The 20,105-nt window shown below is 33.1% G+C and overlaps 1 protein-coding gene across 1 annotated transcript in view; it reads left to right on the top strand.

The window, feature by feature from the left end:
* The window catches only part of LOC149801686 (protein unc-13 homolog B-like), a 271,956-nt gene extending 254,582 nt beyond the window's left edge, over window positions 1–17,374 (top strand). The window contains exons 38-39 of the mRNA XM_089955954.1: window positions 2,883–3,042; window positions 5,040–17,374. Of these exons, the coding sequence (XP_089812080.1) occupies window positions 2,883–3,042; window positions 5,040–5,328 (449 nt within the window). The 3' untranslated portion in view covers window positions 5,329–17,374. The remainder of the gene's footprint in view (window positions 1–2,882; window positions 3,043–5,039) is intronic.
* The last annotated feature ends 2,731 nt before the right edge of the window (window positions 17,375–20,105 follow it).

Below are 20,105 nucleotides of genomic sequence, written 5' to 3'. Positions count from 1 at the left end.
ACAGACATACCTTTGAACCTTGTTGAACACCTGGGAACAACATAGGCACTCTGGAAGCTATCTGATTAGTGCTAGAAACTTATTTCGTCATTTATAAATTACTTAAATAGTCAACTTAATTAGGGTATTTCACATTACCTCATAATAACATTTACCAAAAAGTGATCAATTAATAATGTTAGACTGCGATTAAGTTCTGTTTTCTATAATTATTTTATGTTCCTTTGAGTTTATTTTTGTGCATAATTTCATCCACTTTTGCTCATTTGTCATGACTAAATATGTCTTACTTTGCACCCCACTTTGGCCTAATTATTTTGAAAAGAACATTGAGAGCTGATTATGAGAGCAAAGGACCTACATGCAAGTGACTAAAGAATGTGATTGAGAAAGTCGTCACCTGATATTGTCTTATTTTCATGTCTCAAACAGTGTAAAACTATTCTTAATGTCCCACAGTAAAGTAGTAGTTGTACTGATAACCTTGTCAATTGCTTAATCGTAAATCATTGATGATTTAAAAGGCAAATTCAAAATATAGAGATTTCACAGGCACTTAAGGTCAATCATAACAATCCAGATTTGCAGTTTAATCTAAATGGAATTTTTTTAAAATTAAAGTTTTGTTTACAGCTAAGCATTGTAAACTCAGATTGGTGTTTGTATACTGTTACAATCACAAGCATGATGTTCGCCAGGTAGTGTCATTAGATGCACGTCTGTGGTCTAGGCATTTATCACATTCAGCAGTATAATCACATTTTACGGTTTACAATAATAATTATTATAATTATAACAATCTATCTACCATAATTACTAGCTTCTAAGTTGAATCAAATTGCAAGCAGTAAAGATCCTGATCTGCCAAAGAATACTGCAACTGTAGACCAGGGTCTGTCTTGTTTGTTCTGTTGAATATTTTTAACACACTGCACAGACCCAGATCTGCTGGCACATTATGTGACAGCAGAGCTGAGTCTATGAAGTATATACATAAAAGCTGAAAGCTCATTTGATAAAACACATCACATGATGTCTATAATTCTGCATTGATATGCCTGTATAAACGGGGTTGGTTGCAAGCTAATCAGCTGCTAAGAGCGGTCTGATATACAGGGGCTTACTTATATGGGGTGAAATGATTTACCTCCGATGTGTATCAATATGATTCATGATACACATGATACACAGCCCAAATATGATAAATTGCCAATACATATGTCAATAATATGGTCTTTTCATTTTAGAAGTTTTATTCCAGAATACAGATTACAGGCAGACATAGACGTACAATCTGTTCATATGCCATTTTTATCCTTGACAAGAAGAAATACATACTTCCAAACAGACTACCTGTTGTCAGTGATTTTAATTCAAACTTTTATGCCATTTCAGGCTGCTCATTTGATCAGGTGCAGGACTCATCTTTATCACTATGCCCTTTGTTTTGTACTGCATGAATAATTTAAAAATGTCTTGTTACAAATTTCATGTCTTCACTTAAATTTAGAAGGCAGTATTGTATTATCTATTAAAAAAACAAGAAATACTGTAATGCAATTTCCTTTTGCAAGGAAAACTTTTATCTTGAGGGGGGCCCCGAATGGCCGAGTGGTCTAAAGCGCTCTCTGTCATGGATCACTGCCATCTCACCTCTATCTGCATAGGTTCAAGTCTTGGGCTCGGCAAATGTGGATATGTGAGAAAGCTTGCCGGTAGCTTCTCGTGGGTCGGTGGTTCTTTCCAAGGTTTTCCTGGGTTCTTCCTCCACCATTAATACTGGCCGTCGTGTATAGCCTATCTTGTGCTGGAAAATGGCGTTAAACCCTATAACAACAACATAACAACATTTTATCTTGAGCGAGTCTGAGTGTGAGACCACAGATGACTAACAACAAAAATCTGGACATTGTAGTTCCTGTACATACAAAAACAATTATAGTGGTCACATGACATCATTTCTGTCAGTAAAAAGAAATTATTTACAACATCCATATAGATTTTCACAAGATGATTATAACTTGTGCATTTTGGAATCTTCCCCCATGCCGTTTTTTTGTTATATACAATCCTGTTGGCAAATTAAGTGACTGATTACATATGTCAGTTTATGAAGAAACATTCCAAAATTGTTCCTCATGCCAATATGCTTTTGGTGTAATCATTACATTTTTTTTCACCAAATTACATTTCTTTTTAAACTGTATATGGATTATGCTTTCCTGCTACATTAAAAAGCTAAAATAAAGCAATACAAAATTGTTTTTGTCATTTTTATTATCATCTCTTTAATTTCACTCATATAAATTTGAGAATATTCTTAAAAAGGCAACTAATGCATAAGAACAGCATAAGATCACTTTCCTTATTTGCTATTAATAGCAACTGTATATGACCCCTTTCCAAGAAAACAGACTGGGTTCTTCAAAAGTGAACTTTGCATAACAAATTCATTTTATTGATATGCTAGTTAGTTACTGAACCAGTCTATTTTTTTAAAGAAAAAGAAAAAGCCATAACCACCAAGCAGGATTGAAAATAATATATTTCACTGCATCACATGCTAAGTGTAGCCTTCAAATTCAATCCAAGTAGACAAGGTGAGAAGCAACAGAGAAATTTCATGTACAGGTAGTTATTAAATGATCAGTCAAATACTTAAATCATCCATACATTGGAACAATTCTGGAATTTTATTTTGACGTTGATATATGTTATCAGCAGCTGAACAGGCCGAAAATAATGAGCATGCACTCAGGGTAGGTAACCTTTGAACAAAAAATTGGTTACTCTACAATTTTTAGGGTGTGCAAACTCTGCCACCAGATTACAATGCTACCTCGCAACAAATATTGTTTAGAGACTGAATTTTTGTTTTCTAGTTGTTGCTGCTAATGACCTGAAGTGTCAGACATCCAGCATGTTTAGACCATTTGTAGAGGTGATCGTGATCGGTCCCCACTTGAGTGACAAGAAGAGGAAACATTCCACCAAGTCCAAGAGCAACAACTGGTCACCCAAATTCAATGAAACATTCCATTTGTAAGCATTTGTTTCATTGTTTCAGCTTAATTTAATGAAATGTTTTCTTTTAAAGGGTCAGCTGGTACAGCTAATTGTTAAATGTATTGGACTGTTTTTATAAAGAGGAAACAGCACTACTAAGTTTACCTTGATTTAATTGGAATTGTTGTGTTTATAACATTGTAGTCTAGCTACTTGCTTTGGGTCCTATCAACAGTCATGTATTAGAGATTATTATATGCTTCAAGAGAAGTAATATTCATACATAATATTTGATATTGAACAGTACTCAAAAGGGCTCAAATCTGTATTTTTATAAGGGAACAAAGTATTCAGACTTCTTTATCTTTAATATAATTCTCAATGTTTTGCCTATATAAAAGAAAATCTCAGATGTGTTTCAGTTTGATTTGTATAAAGTTAGAATACCTCCCATGCCACAACACATATACATACACACACATTTGAATGTGGTCAACACATAGCTGAGTTAAAATAACTACTTATTGTGCCATCTAGATTCCAAACCTAAACTAGTCAGCATGTTATATTGATATGAGGTTTCAATAAAAACATGCAAAGGTTTTCTGCTACTAAATGAAAAGGGTGTAGATCTGACATCTAACATGACTTATAAATCTTTTTATAGCTACTAAATGAAAAGGGCATATATATGACATCAAACATGACTTCTAAATATTGTTATAGCTACTTAATGAAAAGTTTGTAGATCTGACGTCTAACATGACTTCTAAATCTCTTATAGTTACTAAATGAAAAGTTTGTAGATCTGACATCTAACATGACTTCTAAATATTGTTATAGCTACTTAATGAAAATGGTTTTGATCTGACATCTAACATGACTTCTAAATCTGTTATAGCTACTTAATGAAAACGGTTTTGATCTGACATCTAACATGACTTCTAAATCTGTTATAGCTACTTAATGAAAAGTTTGTAGATCTGACATCTAACATGACTTCTAAATCTGTTATAGCTACTTAATGAAAATGGTTTTGATCTGACATCTAACATGACTTCTAAATCTGTTATACCTACTTAATGAAAACAGCTTTGATCTGACATCTAACATGACTTCTAAATATGTTATAGCTACTTAATGAAAACGGTTTGATCTGACATCTAACATGACTTCTAAATCTATTATAGCTACTTAATGAAAACGGTTTTGATCTGCATCTAACATGACTTCTGAATCTGTTATAGCTACTTAATGAAAAGTTTGTAGATCTGACATCTAACATGACTTCTAAATATTGTTGTAGCTACTAAATGAAAAGTTTGTAGATCTGACATCTAAATGACTTCTAAATCTGTTATAGCTACTTAATGAAAAGTTTGTAGATCTGACATCTAACATGACTTATAAATCTGTTATAGCTAATTCTTCTAAATGGAAGTCCATTTCAGCATTTCACTGCAAGACCTCTTATTATGCTGTTTCAGTTCTAAATGAAAATGGTGCCAATATAAAAGTCATTATGGCCATTGCAGCAAGGGATTTTCACTAAAAGATTTCATATGATGTCTGGTTGGTCCTCATTGAAAAAAAGTGAACATTGAACAATATGGCTGCTGTGGTGGCATGGCAAATATGGTATAATGTAAATTGTATCCTTGCATTAGTGTAACTTGTAAACCATTGAATATATTTTATTCAAGCTTTAGACAGTTATAGTCAAATACACTTAAGGTGTCAAATACCATAGTCATGTCCACTGCTTCAAGGTCTAGGCCATGGCAAGAGAAAATGTAATTTTGCAACTTGTATCCTTGTCCATGACGATTACCCACTAAATATGTTTATTCAGGCTGTCTTATTTTAACCTGAATAATATTTTGATATACTTTACCCAATTCCACACATCATCATACAGTATTTGAATCAAAGTTCAAAGGACAAGTTTTTTAATCTGGAAAGTTTCATGAGAGGAACTTGTGTGCTGTTTGTCATATTCTTGCTTTTATCATTTTTGTTTATTTTATTTACAGCATTCTCGGTAATGAGGATGAACCAGACTCTTATGAGTTGCATATCTGTGTTAAGGACTATTGTTTTGCTCGAGAGGACAGACTTATTGGCGTGGCTGTAATGCAGCTTAGAGATATTGTGGAACAAGGCAGTTGTGCATGCTGGTGTCCGTTGGGAAAGAGCCTCCATCTTGATGAAACTGGCTGGACAATTTTACGTATTTTGTCACAGAGAACAAATGATGAAGTTGCTAAGGAATTTGTGAAATTAAAATCTGAATGTTGTCTCCAGGATGAAATGCATATGTGAATGTAGTCTTCAACTTTAGCAAAATTTCACCATTCATTATCTCTAATTTCACTAGGCATTAACCACCTAATTTTAATGCAATCATTATCGCTTCCGCTTTTGGAAGGATCCTAGTTCTAATCAGTACTTGCTGAGGAGGAGCAGGAAAAAAGGAAGAAATCCCCTCTTTATTGAAGATGATTCATTGCTCACTTTCTGTTTCTGTTTTGTCAAATTACAGGGCTCATTTACCCAAGGAATTTTGCACTGCCATGAATGCATGATATTTTTATTTTGTTTTATTCTTTCTCTCCTGATCTCAAATTATTACTTAAAATTTTCCCCTTTTGATAAAATAACCTGTAAGACATGTGTTAAAGTTGGTGTTTTGATGCATATAGTATGGCAAGTTGTACAGAAATAAAGGGAACAGTGCTTACTATACCAAAGATATTAATAGTAATTTAATTAAAACGGGGGTTACAAATAACTGCATTAAAAAGCATATCCCCCACAAAGGTTGGTACAGGTATTACCTGCCCCTGACATGTATGCAGAAGTATATAATTATTTCAGCAGAAGAATTGCTGTTTAAAGTTTCAACAAAAGTTCTTAGATTCTGCATTTGAAGTGAAAGGTACAGAAAGGTTTTCCTTAGTTTGTGGTACCTGTCTTATCTTTTGTATGAAAATTTAACTGCCTTAACTGGTATTATGTGTCTGATGCCTGAGTATAAATAAATGTCAAGTTCTGTTGTAAGTATTGTAACACTTTAATACAGTCTCCAGATGGTTGTGCATTTTAGAATGTAAATGGAAAGGTGTTGTTGTGAAAAAAATCACTGCAGCTGATGTAATTAATAGTTCAGATTTTCGGTTCACTTATATTGTGCATTATCATTGTCTACCACATGTTAACTGCAGATTATAGGATCATATACTATCAGAAATTCTGCTGTCTACATCTGAAGACAAAATACTTTGAACAACAGTTGTCCTGTGCGGTGAAAAATTTGAGACACTAGGCTTGACCAAGATTCATTTATAGTTTATGTTATGGTTGGCACTATTAACCTTCCTTCCAGCCATTCCTAGTCTTTTTAATGCAGTTCTGCAGATTTAATCAATTGATATGCAGTTTAGTAATTGAATGCAGTGTTTTTGTTGAAGTCATGTGAACATAAATATCACACGTATTTATTGAATCACAATGAACCTGGGATATATTATAGTCATCCCTTAAAGACATACATACAGCATGACCCCACTATAGCACACTCCATTGTTATGTGAATTAGATTATAGCACAATTGTGGTTTGGCTCCTGAAATTTTATACATTTTTTCTTGTGTTCAAAATACTTTTTTCTTTCAAAGTACAAGAAATTGTGTATGAAAAGTTTATTTTTTGTGGAAGAGATTGCATATGAATGTGAATATAACACAATCATACCATGGCTCCTTAAAATTTGTATTTTTGTTTTGTTTGCGAAAACTACATTTTTGTCTTCAGAGTATGGAAACGAATCTGTGAAAAGTTAATTAACATTTTGGGGAAGAGATGTTGTATTAATTCAGTTATAATTAGATTGTAGCATGGTTCACAAGATTTTACAATAATTTCAACAATTTTTGAAGAAATGATTAGTTTTATGTCAAAACAAGCTTAGCTTAGTTTTGAAAGAAAGTCAGCTGTTTAAAACAACTGACTAGTGTTAATCTTATTATTAATGAACTATGAATAGTATTGCCAGCAAGTCTGCTCTGTTCTCAGTAATGCATTCTATGTACAGTTTTTGCTTAATTGAAAGAAAAGATTTATAAATCAAATAATTTCAGTAATTGCTAATCATTAATCTAACTACTAAAGTAGTTTCGAGAAAAGGGACATGGATTTATAAAAAATTAACAAAAAAGATAAATCCACCAACACTCACACATGGCTTTGTGGTGTAACCAATCATCATGCAGCCATTGACCAGTGAATTCTATTCTGCATTTCTTATGGAAATGACCCCATTGTTCCGTACCAATTATTCTTGTTGTATTAGTTGCAGCAAATAGAGGTCAAAGTGTTACTTAGTTGGTATTGTAACAGATATCAGGATACAGAATGCAAAGCTTTTACTGTCCAAGTTTGAAGACCCAGGCAGTATTAAGTCTGGAATTGAATGCAATTAGCTTTAAGATTCAAACAAACACAATGGGGTTGTCGATAAAATCTTCTTACTCATATTTACATCAATAAATTTACCTACCATTTTAAAGGAATAGATTATCAGTATCTGCTCTATCAACCATCATGCATACTCGCAGTATTAAGTTTACAGACTGAATTGTCACTAGTTTTGGTCATTGTAACGTGTAAATACCCTCCCCCCATCTTAACCTGTTTTTATTTTGTAGCTTCAAATAATATGCATATACGCGAGAAACTGTCCTGCCAGTGTTAACACTGATTGGAACAAAACCATTTAAGTTACATGTATAAGGGTGGAGGGATTGGCTAATATAATCAAACACTCTACACTCTTGTTTTTGTTCAGCAGTGAAGCAAAGCCATTGTTATTAAACAGATATTTCAATGAATACTTGGTTTATTTAAAAAAAATAAAAAAATTACAGAATGACTCAACATTTTTTAAGAATCATGCTCTGAACTCACACAATCAAAGGGTTTACTCCCAAACTGGGTGGGTTCAGGCAGTTTGGACATGTCCATCAAATATGAATGTTATGGAGAAAGACACCCATTTCAAAAGTTTATGTGACAGTATTAGCAAGAAATTAAATATCAGGATCTGAACGGACCTAGCAAATATTTTTTTATTATTATAGAAATGTTGCTTTTTTATGTACAATTTTCATGGAATTACTATTGTGGATAAAAACATTCAGTTGGTGAGTACATGTACTCAACTATTTACGCTTATCTTGCAGATTTTGTATATATATAAATAAATATTAAATATGTAATTATTTTAAGTACTTGTTTAATCTGGAACATGCTGATAGCCATGTCAGTAAGTCATAGTATTGCACTCACTAGCTCCCTAATTTGCTTTTTATGTGGTGGGGTTAATCATTCTCTTTTTCTGTGATGAGGTTCATCATTCTCTTTTTCTGTGGTGGGGTTAATCATTCTCTTCTTCTGTGATGGGGTTCATAATTCTCTTTTTCTGTGATGGGGTTAATCATTCTCTTTTTCTGTGATGGGGTTAATCATTCTCTTTTTCTGTGATGGGGTTAATCATTCTCTTTTTCTGTGGTGGGGTTAATCATTCTCTTTTTCTGTGATGGGGTTAATCATTCTCTTTCTCTGTGGTGGGGTTCATCATTCTCTTTTTCTGTGGTGGGGTTAATCATCCTCTTTTTCTGTGGTGGGGTTCATCATTCTCTTTCTCTGTGATGGGGTTAATCATTCTCTGTTTCTGTAATGGGGTTAATCATTCTCTTTCTCTGTGATGGGGTTAATCATTCTCTTTCTCTGTGGTGGAGTTAATCATTCTCTTTCTCTATGGTGGGGTTAATCATTCTCTTTTTCTGTGATGGGGTTAATCATTCTCTTTCTCTGTGGTGGGGTTAATCATTCTCTATTTCTGTGATGGGGTTAATCATTCTCTTTCTCTGTAATGGGGTTAATCATTCTCTTTCTCTGTGATGGGGTTAATCATTCTCTTTCTCTGTGGTGGGGTTAATCATTCTCTTTCTCTATGGTGGGGTTAATCATTCTCTTTTTCTGTGATGGGGTTAATCATTCTCTTTCTCTGTGGTGGGGTTAATCATTCTCTATTTCTGTGATGGGGTTAATCATTCTCTATTTCTGTGATGGGGTTAATCATTCTCTTTTTCTGTGATGGGGTTAATCATTCTCTTTCTCTGTGGTGGGGTTAATCATCCTCTTTTTATGTGGTGGGGTTCATCATTCTCCTTCTCTGTGGTGGGGTTAATCATCCTCTTTTTCTGTGGTGGGGTTAATCATTCTCTTTCCCTGTGGTGGGGTTAATCATCCTCTATTTCTGTGATGGGGTTAATCATTCTCTTCAGCTAACTGACCTGGTTGATTATAACACAGTTCAGTACATAGCATGGTCTCTATTTTTAGACCCCAACAATCTTGTTATTGTGTGGTCATACTGTATTCATAAATCCTGTTGCTCTTTGTCTTGCAGTGAAATGCAGTGTATGATAATCTTGTAAAGGCATATTGTCACACAGATTTCGGTAGATCAGCATGAAACATGATTTTCACCTGAAGTTGCCGATTTCAACAAATAACTGCTCCTTTGAGTTTTGTTACAGTCATTGCCCTTTTTTATGTGGAGCCTCATGTAGAATATAACAGAAACTAATGTAATGTTCACTTTATTGTTTTATGCAGACTGAGCTCCTTGGTAACCCAGCCATGGACAATTAATGTCTTTAATCATTCAGAAATTACCTCTCCTCAAACTTAATATAATCCACTACTACAAACTTCAAATAATGAAGCCAGCTGACCCTGCCTGTGGAATCAAAGGGTGAAATTAGCATCTATACATTGTCTTGCCTTGCTTAATCCAGTTCATGGTCATGTGATTACAGGCAGTATTACTATAAATATACTATACTGGAACCAAAATGGGAAAAAATGAGAATTTTTTTTCCAATAATATTTTTTCATAAATTATATATTTTAGTGAGTGACAGGAGAATCAGGAAATAAACCCTTCTGTGCAGGAGGTCCACAGGTATTTCTAAGGTAAAGTTGTTTGCATTTGCAACATGCACAGTGGAGAGAAATGTTAGCATACACCATGCTTCTTTCATGTACTGTAGCTAAAATTTCTTTGCATAATATACTTGTGGAAATTGTACATGATCTAAGGTCACAGCTGATGAAAATGTCTGCCTTTTGGTGCTTGGGAAATCTGCCAGACATCATACAAAATGCACTAATTTGAGTAGTTGTTAAAATAGGGAAAAGGAATTTTGCCAGAGTAGGCCATACTAGCTTCTAAAACTGCAATGAATGAATTAAAAACTGTATAAAAAGTAATAAATGTTATCAGCTTTTTAAAAAAATACATTTTACCTTTGAAGTCCAGGAAGTGAAAATGACCAAACAGAGCTAGCTGTTTTTCGATAAGTGCACATCTGAAGTAAGGTTAAGCTCTGTGACCCATAGCCCAAATTACAACCATTAATCATACATCAAAAATGGAAGGAATTATAAGTTCTTTTAGCAGTACCTAAAAAAAACAAGATCACTTTTTAGAAAGCCAGAATAATCAGTGAGGAAAACTTGAGAAATTCTTTTACGTTAAAAGTACAAAACTATAGAGTGCCACAACCATGTTGACTAAATAATGGCCTCTCATGATTTCTATTGGAGGTTTTGTCCATTTTGTTTTGCAGCAGAATAGGATTTGTTTAACACAGCTAGTTTCACAGATTTTGATGGATTATTGTGAAATTTGGGACATATAATGGACATCATGTATAGATGTGAATAGCAACCAATCACGTGTACAATTTTTGTTAGAGTTATTGCTATTTTTCACTTGGAGCTGGATGCAGTGTGTGATGTAATCATCTGATTGCTAGGTGCTCTCTCACTTTAAACTGGATTACTAGGAAACTTTGAATCTGTTATGGTCATCTATTGATGCATATATGAACAAATCATTATGCTCCACCAGTTAGAGTTAGAGTTAATTCCCTTTTTGTCATACAGCTGAATGTAGTATAAGAGGATCTTATGAATGCAACTTTTGTGTGTTTCTGTGTGGTTTGGATTTTTAACATAGCTTTAACAATTTTTCAGTCATATCGCTATGATGTCTGTAATGTGACAGTTTATAGTGATGTCTAACACTGAGGCATCATGCCACAGACATGTAGCATGATGTCCCACCCAGTCACATTATCCTGACACCAAGCTGACCAGTCCTAACACTAACCTCTTAATGCTGAGAGCCAAGCGAGGCAGCTGTAAGTACCATTTTTATAAGTCTTTGGTATGACTCGGCCGGGGATCGAACCCACAACCTCCTGCATGAATGCAACTTGTCTTGCAGTTTTACAATGATCACTGTGGAACTTGGTACATATTATGGTCCTCATCTGAAGATGCAGATATTGACAAATCTTGGATTTTCCTTCAATTTATTTAAGAGTTCTTTCACATTTTGACCTAATGGCCAGTTTTAGTGTCTGACATAATTTAGTAAATCGAGCTTCTCCTGTAATATTAAGTTGATTGCTGTGAAGCTTCATAGGTATTACATAATCACAAAAAGTATGTGTTGTCCAGCCATTCTATTGTACAGTTTTCAAAAGAGTTGTGTCCTATCCTATGTTTGACTATAGACTCATCCTTCATGGGGTAGGGGTGAGATGCAGAAGAGGTGAAGTTTTGTTTATATGAGCAAATTGATCACCATCCCTCCAGTTAATGTTGTTATTATTATTATTATTATTATTATTATTCCTAGGTATAAAAATATGAGAGTTTCAGTGATGAAAAACTAGTCACAAAGTGTGATACAGTCTTAACATTTGTATTTCCTGTTGATTTGTCTGCCCTTGCATCAGTATTATGGTTATATAAAGCAATAGTTGTTTTAGGTATTTGACTTCTGTTGTAGCAAAAATTTCCTCTTAAATTTTAAAAGAAAAGAAATAATTTTTTACCCCATTTTTTGTCTGTTTCTAAATGGTGTAATGTTTATGAAGTTATAATATTTTTGTGTATAAGCAGTAAACAGATGGCTGAAAAAAAATTTATCTTTGTGTTATGTTTAAATAATTCAATATGGTTCTTGTACAAGAACTTTTATGATGTGCCTGATATTCTTGAAATATTTAAAGATGAAACTTAAGCTTTAACTCAGTCATAAAACTGATAGTTGGTTCCTATGTTTTTGGTGGTTTTAATGGTACTTTTAACGCATTATTGGCTACTTCATAATGAGGAACTGTGAGCTACGAGACTTACCCAATGACACACTGAGGCAACCAACTTGGGCTGACCTGGGCAAGATTTCAGTGCCAATAACTTTAATTATAATGATGTCAGAGTAATAGAACTTTAGGATTATCTCCCCTTGAGTCCCTTTCCATACTGCCATATTTCACTGATCTGGTATTATCCAAGTATCACAGGTCCTTATCCTATACAGTACTGCCATATTTCATTGATACGGTGTTATCCAAGTATAACAAGTCCCTGTCCTGTACTGTCATATTTCACTGATCTGTTGTTATCCGTGTATCAAAAGTGCATGTCCTATACTGCCATATTTCATTGACCTGGTGTTATCCCAGTGGCATAATCTTATTTTGAGGTTTTTAGCTTGAGCTCAAGCTCAAACATTTGCAGAATATGGAGTCTGATTTTTCAGATGGTTTCATATACTCCTGTACATGTCTGGTCCAGTTACATGGACCCAGATCTGCCCATCTTACAATATGCCAGCAGTTTGAGGTCTTTGTTGTTTTTCTACTCACTAGTTCATTGCATTATACTGTATATACTCACTTATAAGTCAAGTTGAACTGCAAACTGCACAGACACTGAGCTACCATCACATAATGTGCCAGCAGATCTTGGTCTGTGCAGTAGTTAGGAGTAATCACTAGAACAAACAACATAAACCCTGATCTGCAGGTGTGTTGTGCAAAGGGCAGACCATGATATTTTTGTTTGCAGTTTGACTCAACTTATAAGCAAGTATATACGGTACAATGGCAAAGATGAGTCTGTACAATTATGCACTTTGCCATTGGATCTGACTTGTTCGTTTTTTCTGTAAATCATTTTAGTGTGAAAGAAGTTGTTCTTTCCTTTATAGATATGAAAATGGATTGCACCTTTACTGCATTTTCAGTATAAGACAATATAGTATGAGTGTGTATTATGTATTGAATGTACATCAATAGTAGTATCTTAAAAGAACAACCATTTCAATATGCAATAAAACTTTACTTTTTGCATAATGATAATCTTTATATAGAGTTAATGTTCTGTAGATAATAATACATGTACACACTTTGTAAAGATCTATTTATATGTCATATGCTGTTTTCTCAGCATTTTTTAAAAACATTTACAAGCAATTTCTGCATTAAAACAACAGCTTGAATTTTTTTTTTCCATTTCCATTTTCATTAAAATGCATGTAGGCTGGAAGTACCATGCAGTCAAAACATAATTTCCAAACAAGCGTTTAAGTGTTGTTATAATGTAAAAATATAATCAGACACTTTGGCTGTCTGGCAGGTCTGATAAATACATGATCAGCAGTGTATTTTCTTGACCAAGACATTTATTGTTTTGATCAAGTCAAGTCAGCATTTATTTAGGCCTGTTCTATTCAGTATATTTAATAGATAGCTAGGGTAGATTATTTTATCTTGTAACACACACATACAGGCCTTCTGTTTAATTATTTGACTTTTTTTAGTCTTTCTTTGACCTACAGTTGGGGCCATTGCTATTTGGTGCTGGATGAAACAGGCAAGCAGCAGCTTTGGCACACACACTCTTTCGGCAACTCGTGGTTGCATATTGCTGGTCACTTATGAGTGACCCTACCTACATTCATATCTGCCAATATACAATGCACAAACAGTTAAGTAGCATAAATAAATGAATTCTCGAACATTCTTTGAAAAATGTGAGTTCAGATAAAGAATTAACCCTTCATTTGTATATTGAACATTAAATGTACAGTTTGACCTGTTTGCTAGTATATCATGTAAACTTTATTTGTAAATAAATGTACCTTCTATTTTATTTTTTAAAAAGTGTCTAGTTTTCAGCAAAATGATGTTTCATTATTTAAGTGTTGCACAGTTTTTTGCATGCATAGTTCGTGTGTTATTATGCAGCAGACTGGTACTGTGTATTTCAATGCAGCAGACTGGTACTGTGTGTTTCAATGCAGCAGACTGGTACTGTGTGTTTTTTATGTGCAGCAATTGTAACAAGGCCTCCAAATGGCTCTAGTTTAATTCATTTTCCATTGTTTACAGTGTCATGTCATTTTGAAATCCAGATGACATTTCCCACAACAATATTTCCACAGACATTCTCTTCAAATGTAACAGATTTGGTCTTGAATGTTTACTGTTGCAATTAATGATAGAAATGAGTCTTCATGGTTTGTTAGTGTTTAGCTGTTATTGTTATTGTTTCTTACAAATTTTCTACGATTTTGTTTTTTTTCTTGTTTTAGAGAATGCTAAAGAAAAAGAATTCCACAAATTAATATATAAGGTGCATTGCATTTTTATGGCTTTATTTCTTTTCTGAGAGAATGTGCATTTTTTGTGTGCTTTAATTGTCACTTTATTTATACAGTACCTTTTTGCATCTGTTAGATATAATTCATACGTGGATATTTGCAAATAAATGCATTTGTAACTTGTTTTGCTACAGTGTAGATCTATTTTATTCTGGATGTTTCTTTTTTAATGGTTGTGGGTTTGTTTTCTTTTTTTAACTTTAAAATATAGAGAATGTATCGTTCTTGGTTTAATTTGCAAATATTTTACATTTTGCAGTTAACATTCATAATTATTGAAACAGCATTTACATCGATTATTTTGCTTAAGTTACAATTTTAGCTTTAACATGTTATCTTAATTATTTCTCATTATATATTTAAAATAATTATTTACAAATCCTCGGTGAAGAGTTATTTTGCAGGATTGCTAATTATTGTCTACGATGATTTTACCAGTGGATAATACATTTTCTTTGAAACTGTGAACAATTAAATGAGACCTTTTGGGTTTTTTTTTTAGGTTTCAGTTTTCAAGCCTTGATGATTCAACACTGTACATCAAACTGTTTTAACTTCTTGAAAGTATTCACAGTTGAATGGTACTACATCCTACTCACTGATGCTGTACATGGGAGTTTGTAAAGATTTTAAGTTTTTGCATGTCTCCCACCTGAAGTAATAAAACTCCACCATCATGATGATCAAAACCACTGAAATGTTTACTGAATGACATAATTTTTTAATTTACCTATCTTGTATGCTGACTTATAAGTCTTATTCAAATGTAAACTAATTAGACACAGATCTGCTAGTGCATAATTCACCAGCAGATATGGGTCTCTGCAGTTTTTAGGAGTAGTTTAGTTGAGCAAGCAACATAGACCTTGATCTGCAAGTGCATTACATGATGGTAGATCAGGGTTGTGTTGTTTGCAGTTGGGCTCAACTTATAAGCAAGTATATTGTGTATTCTTTAATTAACAAAGAATTTAACTAATCTTTGCAAGGCTGACTTCTGTACATTTTCACAAATTTGGCAACAGTCTCAATCATGAAAACTAGAAGGAAAGAAAAAAGTGTTGTTGTGGTTAATTGATTTAGCCAAGCATGGGTCTCATTTCAGTTTACTTAACAATTAATCAATTACAATTTCTGTCATCAGTTTTGTTCAAATTCAGTTGTGTCACACGCCAGCTGTTTCAGACATAAGGCTTAAGGGAAAATTGCCCTTGATTTTTGCAAGATATGGACAAATTGATGCATCATTTTTAATTATCTGTTACTTAACAGACACTGATAATTAAGTATACAATTTTTTTAGATTCTCAACACAAATTGACTGATGTCAGAAGAGTGAAACGAAATAATCAATATTTGAAAAATTCCTCTTGTTAGATCACCTAGCCATGATGTTAAATGAGCTTATAATATGTCCTTATGTAGGTATTTTCAGTTTCTACTGAAAAACCAGTCAATCAGTTACAACCAAACTTTGTATAAGACATCCTGGCATCATATTTGTACAGAAGACGCCAATACACCAACAAATATGTCACCATTGCTAAGAAATATAAAAACATTTAAACAACTCCTTCTCCAAAGCTGCTTGAGAGAGTTTTGCCAAATTTGATGAAGTCTCGTGGCATAAAGACCTTTCGTATCTGAATATATGATATCAGAAATATAAAAAAAACATTAAATGACTTCTGAACAGTTGTGCAACAGGGTTGTACCAAATTTGACAATGGTCATTTTGGCATGAAGATTCTTTCAAATATATACAAGTTATGACCTTCTGCTATAAAATATGGACACCATTACCAAAACTAGAGAAATCTTTGAAAGGACTTGCATGGAAGAAAAAAAAAGATGTCTAGAATTTGATCCAATTTAACAAAAAGCAACTGGCCTGAAGCACTTTAAAATTTTCAGATGTGATGTTGATCTGCATCAGATATGCCTAGCATTGTATACTAAAAATAGAATTTTGTATACTAAATATAGAAACAGTTACTCAGAAACTACTGCCCAGAATTTGCCCAAAATCGAAAACATCCTGTTATAAAAAGCTTTCAAATTTGTAAAAAATTTGCCAGCTTGTCAAACACGTATGGCCACTGTTTCTTGTCTTATAAGTGAGCATATACGATATGTGAGAGCAAGATTTCATGTTCGAGTCCCTTAGAATTAATTCAGTCATTGTTTCTGAAAGACAGGTGATGGGTATCACTTTTCTACCTGTGGCATTAGTTTTAAGATTTGATGTTTTTTTCCTAAGTTATAACACTAAGTACAGATAGCTGATGAGACATTGTGTTCCACAGAACCCTTGTCTTATAACACTTCAGAGTTTAAATTCTGATAAATAAAAATGAAAAATCCTTTTAATTGGATAATTGTTGTTATAGCACAATCAATTCTATTTTGTTTGTTTTTCTTTGTTGGTTTTTATATACGCAAGTATGTGCACTGTTATCCTGTTCTTTATATAAACTTGTTCATTCCATGTCTTTCAATACACACCTGAAAGATTCATTTTTTATTTATTGGCTATTGTTTGTATATACTGTTCATTAGCCCTGAAATCCTCAAATCTGTTATATAATATATTTTACTGTTTCAGATTTCTTAAACTTGTATTGTTTCTGGAGAAAGTTTGTTTTATTCTCTTCTGAATAGCTGTTGTGCTAATTATGTTCTATTAATTTAAAGTTTACAACCTAAAAATTAGCTTAGGAGTGTCCATTGTTTTTTATGTATCTTGCCAGTTTGGCAAATATATTAATTTGTATTGATACTTGTACTTTCTTTTTTATGCTAATTTTATTGTTTGATCCCCTTCTCTCCCACCCCTTTCCCCACCCATCCCAATGCAAAACACAATTCTATTTTTATGCTGATTTTGTTGTTGAAATTGCCAGCTCCACCCACACCACCCAAATGCAATATATAATTCCCATTTTATGCACTTAGCCATATCTTGTTGCAAATTTCATTTGCATTAAAAAAATGTTGAGAGATGTAATGGATCATAGTGAAATTCAGTACAAGGCTTGACATTAAAAAGATAAAGACCAAGCTTGATTTTAACAGAGTCATGGAGACTTTTTTTCCACTCAAGAACTTTTTAAGGACTTCATGATTTGAAATGAAAGTTGGTATGAGGCTTAAAATTAAAAAGACCCAAGTCTAATTCAGTTCTCACAGTTTGCAGAATTATGGACTTGAGACTCCTGGTTGACATGGGATTTTGCAGTTCATTTTGATTTCTAATTAGTAACTTTTGAATGTCTTAATAGACAGGGTTCCTATGGTCTTTGAAGGTCTTTGACAGTTTGGGAAAAATGCAGTAGCATTTTCAAGGCCTTGAAAGTTTGGGAAAATTGAGCAGATTACCCTGAGGTCTTTAAAAGTCTTTGAAAATTGAAATAAACCCAAACATTTTAATTTCTTTCCATAATCACAAATAAAATTGTCCAAGGTTATTATATTCGGATGTAGTAGAGTTTTCCTGGTTTCTTTCTTTTGATGACCTGTTCAGTTTCATTGCTGCCACAATAACAAACAGCATTTGCTTGGCCATCCAAAGTTGGCATTGGTGGCAACTTCAATAACACATGCGCTCTTCATCAAAGCAAGCTGGCTACAATCTTCAATAAAACAGGTCTTGGAAATCTATATTTGTGGTCTTTGAAAGTTTGGGAAAAGTCTTTGAATTTATCTTTCAGAATTCTGTATGAACTCAGATGGATAGAACTCCAGTTTAGTTTGAGTGTCATAAAAAAACTTTGGTTAGGTTTGATTTTGACCTATCTCAAGAAAATTTTTATGGAGTTATGGCTCACAGTTTTGATGTAAAACTTTGCTTGTCAGTATTCACACAGTAATATTTAAAATTTAAACCATATATGATATATGGCTTTATATTAAAAACACCTTGGTCAAGTAACTCTTTGATTCAAAGTTTGTTTACTGTTTGTGAAGTTATGGCCCGTGTTTGACTTAAAATGTTGTCCATTAATTGGCAGGGGCAACTATGGCTTAAGAACACATTTCTTGTTCGTTTTTCCCTTTTCACATTGAACTATCCATAGGTTTATTATAAAATATTTTTATCACACAATTTTAACAAACAAAATATGTGTAGCAGTCTAGCTATGAAGCCAAATTTTTGAACATAATCACTCATGTTATGTCATGAACTCCAACATAATTAACACAATTTAAGTGTTGCTTATTTCCTGACTTTACAACAACTTTATGATGTCAAACTGCATTACAACTGAACTTAAGAAATTGAAGGGCCCATTATTTGGGGAAAAGAACCTGTCATTTAAAACCAGATTGTTCATGCATTAATCAACTTGGTTATATTATGTCACAGCCTCTAATGAGGGATCACCTGTCTTATGATACCTCTTTGTGTTTGTTGGTGAGGTTGTTTGTTTATATAGGTTTCAGTGTTTAATCATTAATGGGTTGTTTGTTTAGACAGGTTTCACTATTTAGTCATTAAAGGGATATGATCAGAGTGTTCTTTAACATTGGAGTTCATCATTAATATTCAGATAGAAGCTATCAAAATTTCAGTTCTGTCCTTTAAATTTCAGTAAATATATATTTCAGTTTTAACATTCAGATTTCACATCATTTCCATTCCAGAATGCTAAATTGCCATCCTGTTTTCAGATGTCTTACATGAGCTGTAGTCAAATTCAAAAGACTATTGCAAGTACATGTAGTATTTTTTACATTTTATTGAGAGGGCAGACATCATGTAACGATAACATTATCTTCATAACAAAACAGCATTGAAGTTACTCATAATTGTTGTGTGAAGTTGTGTTGAATTGGTAATGCCTGTATGTCCATAAGCCAATCCAAAGTAAAAACCACTTAATGTAGATGAATGAAATTTCATGAGCATATTTCTTATTTATATGTAGATGATCTGATTAGATTTTCAAGCTGTTATTTTTACACAGAAGTTTTTACATTTTTTAAAATATTTTTGAACTTCTTGAGCTTCAACTTTTTACAAAAATGTAGTTAGCCTGAAATGGCAAAACTGACTTCAGAAAGATGAATGAAATTTGAATGGCTAATATTGGATTTGTATGTATATGATCTGATTATTGGATTCATATATATATGACCTGATTTTATTTTCAGGTCATTTTAGCAATTGTCCAATTTGTTACACATTTTTTAACATTTTGAAATTTGACCTTGTTTTATGAAAATCTTGTTTGTACAGCTTAGCAAACACCACTTGAAATTGTCAAGTGAAATTTGGCAGGCATTTTATGTTCATATATAGATCATCTTAGTAAAGTTTCATGTTATTTTACCAATTTTTAAATTTTCTAAATATTTTTTAAATAACGTTTTAGGCTTAGTTTTAAGGTTTCATTAAAGATATTGGGGTATATGTATTTACCAACACAACTCTAATTGCAGTCAAGTTTGATAATCGATAGGGGTTCATTGCTTTGATATATGAAGAATCATTACTGTCTTATATTAAG

The sequence above is a fragment of the Sinohyriopsis cumingii genome, chromosome 4, assembly GCF_028554795.1.
Source record: "Sinohyriopsis cumingii isolate HCF-2022 chromosome 4, ASM2855479v2, whole genome shotgun sequence".
In the NCBI taxonomy this organism is placed as follows: domain Eukaryota; kingdom Metazoa; phylum Mollusca; class Bivalvia; order Unionida; family Unionidae; genus Sinohyriopsis; species Sinohyriopsis cumingii.
The sequence above is the reverse complement of the archived record's forward strand: the minus strand, read 5'-3'. Positions and strand labels throughout refer to the sequence as shown.